General features: G+C 38.1%; 1 protein-coding gene across 1 annotated transcript in view; it reads left to right on the forward strand.

The window, feature by feature from the left end:
• Window positions 1-1,292: 1,292 nt before the first annotated feature.
• Window positions 1,293-3,911, forward strand: part of OVCH1 (ovochymase 1) — a 23,364-nt gene continuing 20,745 nt past the window's right edge. The window contains exons 1-2 of the mRNA XM_072398946.1: window positions 1,293-1,362; window positions 3,265-3,374. Coding sequence (XP_072255047.1) covers window positions 3,267-3,374 — 108 coding nt within the window. The 5' untranslated portion in view covers window positions 1,293-1,362; window positions 3,265-3,266. The remainder of the gene's footprint in view (window positions 1,363-3,264; window positions 3,375-3,911) is intronic.

The following is a 3,911-nucleotide window of genomic DNA, read 5'->3' on the forward strand; positions in this document are numbered from 1 at the left end:
GATGTGTTTTTGAATAAATGTTCACCCTTAAACTGGAACTCCAAAGAAATCCATTGTAGCAAATCATAAGGTGAAAGTTTGCAGGAATGATCAGTGAACACAACCAGGAACTGAACAAGGCTCGGAATTTTGACTTTTTGTGCATCTCTGTCTAGAAAGTGCATGAATTAAACCTGAACAATAACGGGGCTGTGCTTCTGGAGAGAAAAGCCAGGTATCTATTAAATGTAATACATACCTGCAAGTGTTACACATTACTCAGCATGCATCAATTCAAAATAAATATATATTTAATGACAGGTTCACTTTAAGGCATCCTTTCACATTCCTGAGCTCATGATCAGCTGGCTATACTCTGCACACCTGATAAATGTGAATGGTCAGCCCCATTTCTTGGAACTATGGCACTTTGTACTTTGTTCCTTGCTAGCTTGCTCCTTTCAGGGGGTGAGATAATATGATTATATGAATCAAATTTCTCTAAACATTAACTGTATTTATAGAGGGCAATAGACTTTGTGGAAAGGGTCATTTTTGCTATGGCCTGCATGGGTATTTTTTTTGATAAGCTAAAATAAGCCACAGGTATTACAACAATACCAATTTAAACAATACAACACACACTATTGTTGAAGATTTGCAAACAACACAAAGTTTGTAGCATTGCATAGCTCATGGATGTATCTAAGATCAAGAACTTTTTAGAAATGGGAGTAATCATTACATACATATTATCCTTTATGGGGGATGCAATGGCCATTAGGGTTCACCTGGTCAGAGTAATATGCAACCTTCTTACAATAGGCATAGGGGTGTATGAAGGAATATAAAAATACCTTACACACAATTTAAAACAGATGGGTCTTCATAATACATCAGAGACTGTTTTACCAATATTACCACCTAATGACTGCAAGGGTTGGGAGCAGGCTCACCAAAAGAACAAAATTAACCTCCATTTATTATTAGGCTAAGGTGTTAAAAGCATTAGAGCATTCACCAAGACCAGGTAAGATTTTTTTTACCCCAATCAATAAGATCTAAACCCATTCCACAAGATGAGGAGCATAGATAGGCTTCCAATAAAAATAAATCCACATGCCTTTCTTAATTTTAAACAGTGACCTGGGTATGGTTGACAAATACATAATTTGGGTTGTAGCCAAGATCATGGACCAAGACAAATCATCACAGAGGTTTCTATAAATAACTGCTCAACTTTTTAATAATTGTAACTGACTAGACTGATTTCCAACAAGATCACTAATTCTTCCATACATACAGCTGTCTTTAGCCTGAAACTGCCCAATGGGTCCCCTTTGCTGATCTCCAGAAGGCGGTTTGCATCACGTAATAATCAAGGTAAGTGCTTCCTGCATGTCTGTACACATTTGCTGGTCATTAAATGTTTCCGGCAGTGATTTATATGAATACATGGTGGTAGGTCTGTTAATTAAAGGGCCAGAGACAAGAAAACAGAACATTGAGCTCTGAAATGAATTCTATCAATGATAAAGTTGGACTTTTTTTTATAATTAATGGAAGTAAATTTTTAGTGTGTATCACATGAAATAGCTGGCCAGTGAGAAGAATGCCACCCTTTTAAAATTACCAAAATTAGTAAACTGACCCAAGAGGCACAAACTGCTTATTGCTCAATGAACCCCCAGCAACCTCTGTAAGAAGCCTTGTTAAGAGACACTGATCTAGCAGATACCAAAATGTATGGGGTCTAAGGCTGTGAAGAAAAGAAATCAAACCATATGGGCTATATGGTTAATTAATTGCAGCTTCATCACACTGCTAGAATCTCATATCAGTCTCTGCATAACCCTACTTTTAATGTGAGCCGCTACATAGAAGATTTTCTGTTGCAAGACTGAGTTATCTATTGCCTATGAATCCACAGAATTATACATATAATGATTAATGAATTTATTCATACTCCCTGGACATCAACTAGAGCTGTGGATAATCATCAAAAGTGTATGTCAGAGCAAAATGTGGAAAAGAAAAACATACACATATGTAGGAGAACAGAAAAATGCCTGCTGATATGCCAGTATTATACTAGGTTTCTAAGGTTTTTTAGTGAGTTGGCAACACACAGCGTTGTTCTGGACTTAAAGCCTTCCCAGTTTTATTTTGCCAACTCCTTCGTATCTCTATAACACCAAAGCAATGGTATAAATGGGTACAGAGCCTTCAATTAATGGGTTGAGCTGGCATAAAATGCATTTCAGCTACACAATCATGGAACTTATCAAGACTTTGCAGAAGTTGGCACCTGCTCTGCTATAGACATTGGTAGTCCAGGTAGAGTCTAATGCCACCCTTTTGTTTTTTTGTTTTTGTTTTTCAAAAGCCTTTATTGTCACCTCTCCTGAAGCCTATTTCTCCTACCTTGCCTCCGTTTTGTAATACATCAGGCAAGCAAGCCGAGATTGTATATCCAGATTCTATAGTGTATGGCTAAGAGGTCTTTTATTACAAGGAAGTGGCAACCTGGCAACTGACAGGGTCGTTTGAACTGTTAATGGTATTTTAAGTCCAATGACTTGAGTAGGGAGCCCAATATTTGCCATCCCCACCACCTCCTGCCATTTCCATTGTTAGAAATGGTAAAGTAGTAACAGTAGCTGACCTCTCTTTCCCTTGTGATAGCAAAGAAAGAGAGTATTAGTTTCCTTTTATTATAGGGGGAGTGTTTGGACACAAAATGAATTAAATGGTAATGCTACCAAAATGTTAAACAGCCTAATGGTATCCCTGTCCCAAAAAATTCTCTAACTAATACCTCCTAACACTCAACCCCCTTCCTACCACAAAACAACAAATCACAACAAAAAAAGAGTGTGCCTGAACAAAACGAACCCATTCTGCACATCTCTGCCATACATGCACATTTCCTACAAAAAACACTGCAAGAAATTGTATGGATCTTCTCTATAATCTCAAGCAATGTTCTAAGCCCTGTCTAGTTCTCATCTGATGTATTTCAGGCACCACCATAAATAAGAGATGTTCAGTTCTAAAAGTCCTGCCCAAGTGAAGTATAGTTCACCCCCCTCCCCATAGCTAAAAAGCGAGAGAGAAAAAGAATGGGGCTCTGTAGTCCTAACGCTCTTCTGTCCCAGGGTAACGGTTTTCCTCTATAGATACATGAAGGGTATGTGTTGCACTAGAACACTAGTTGAAAATAAACTCTCCTTTCATAATGGTTCTAATTTGGTGTAAACCTTTCAATTTCTCCCTAACCCTTAGAAATGAAGTGTGGTGTTCAACCAACAAAGATGATGGCTAGAGACTTTTTACAAGCAAACTCTCGTATCATTGGGGGCGAGGATGCTGAGGAAGGCGGGCAGCCTTGGACGGTATGTTGGATGATAGAAGCATGGGTGCTCTACAGTGAAGGTGGCACAAGTCATTGAAAAAGAGCAATTCCAAGTAACGTGTGTAATTACTGAAATGGAAATTGTACCTAGGATTTGTTACTAGCCAGTAACCCAACCAACTCGTTTTTTTATTTTTCCCACTTTACTGAGCTCCAGACAACCTGCTAAAATCAGTATAACTTCAAAGAAGTGTTTTCTGCTTTACTTGCCAAAGAATTTTCATTTCTGTCCAGCCAGTTCTTTGGTCCAGGCATTTTTGCCACACCATAAAGCCAAACCCTAGACCTATCTACAGATTATAGCCAATACAGAGAAGAAATAAAGGTTGCTCTAAGATTCCTATTGCTCGAGATAATTGTTTGTAAGTGTATTAGGTAAATCTAGCATTTATTAAGCTAGCCTCCCTTTTCTAATGGTGAGGATGCAGCAGTCTACCCACCAGCATATTTATGAGGTAATTGATTGTATGTTTATAGTCAACTAATCTTAGGACTAGATTGGGTACTATAGTGGAAT

The sequence above is a fragment of the Pyxicephalus adspersus genome, chromosome 2 (assembly GCF_032062135.1).
Source record: "Pyxicephalus adspersus chromosome 2, UCB_Pads_2.0, whole genome shotgun sequence".
Taxonomy (NCBI): Eukaryota; Metazoa; Chordata; class Amphibia; order Anura; family Pyxicephalidae; genus Pyxicephalus; species Pyxicephalus adspersus.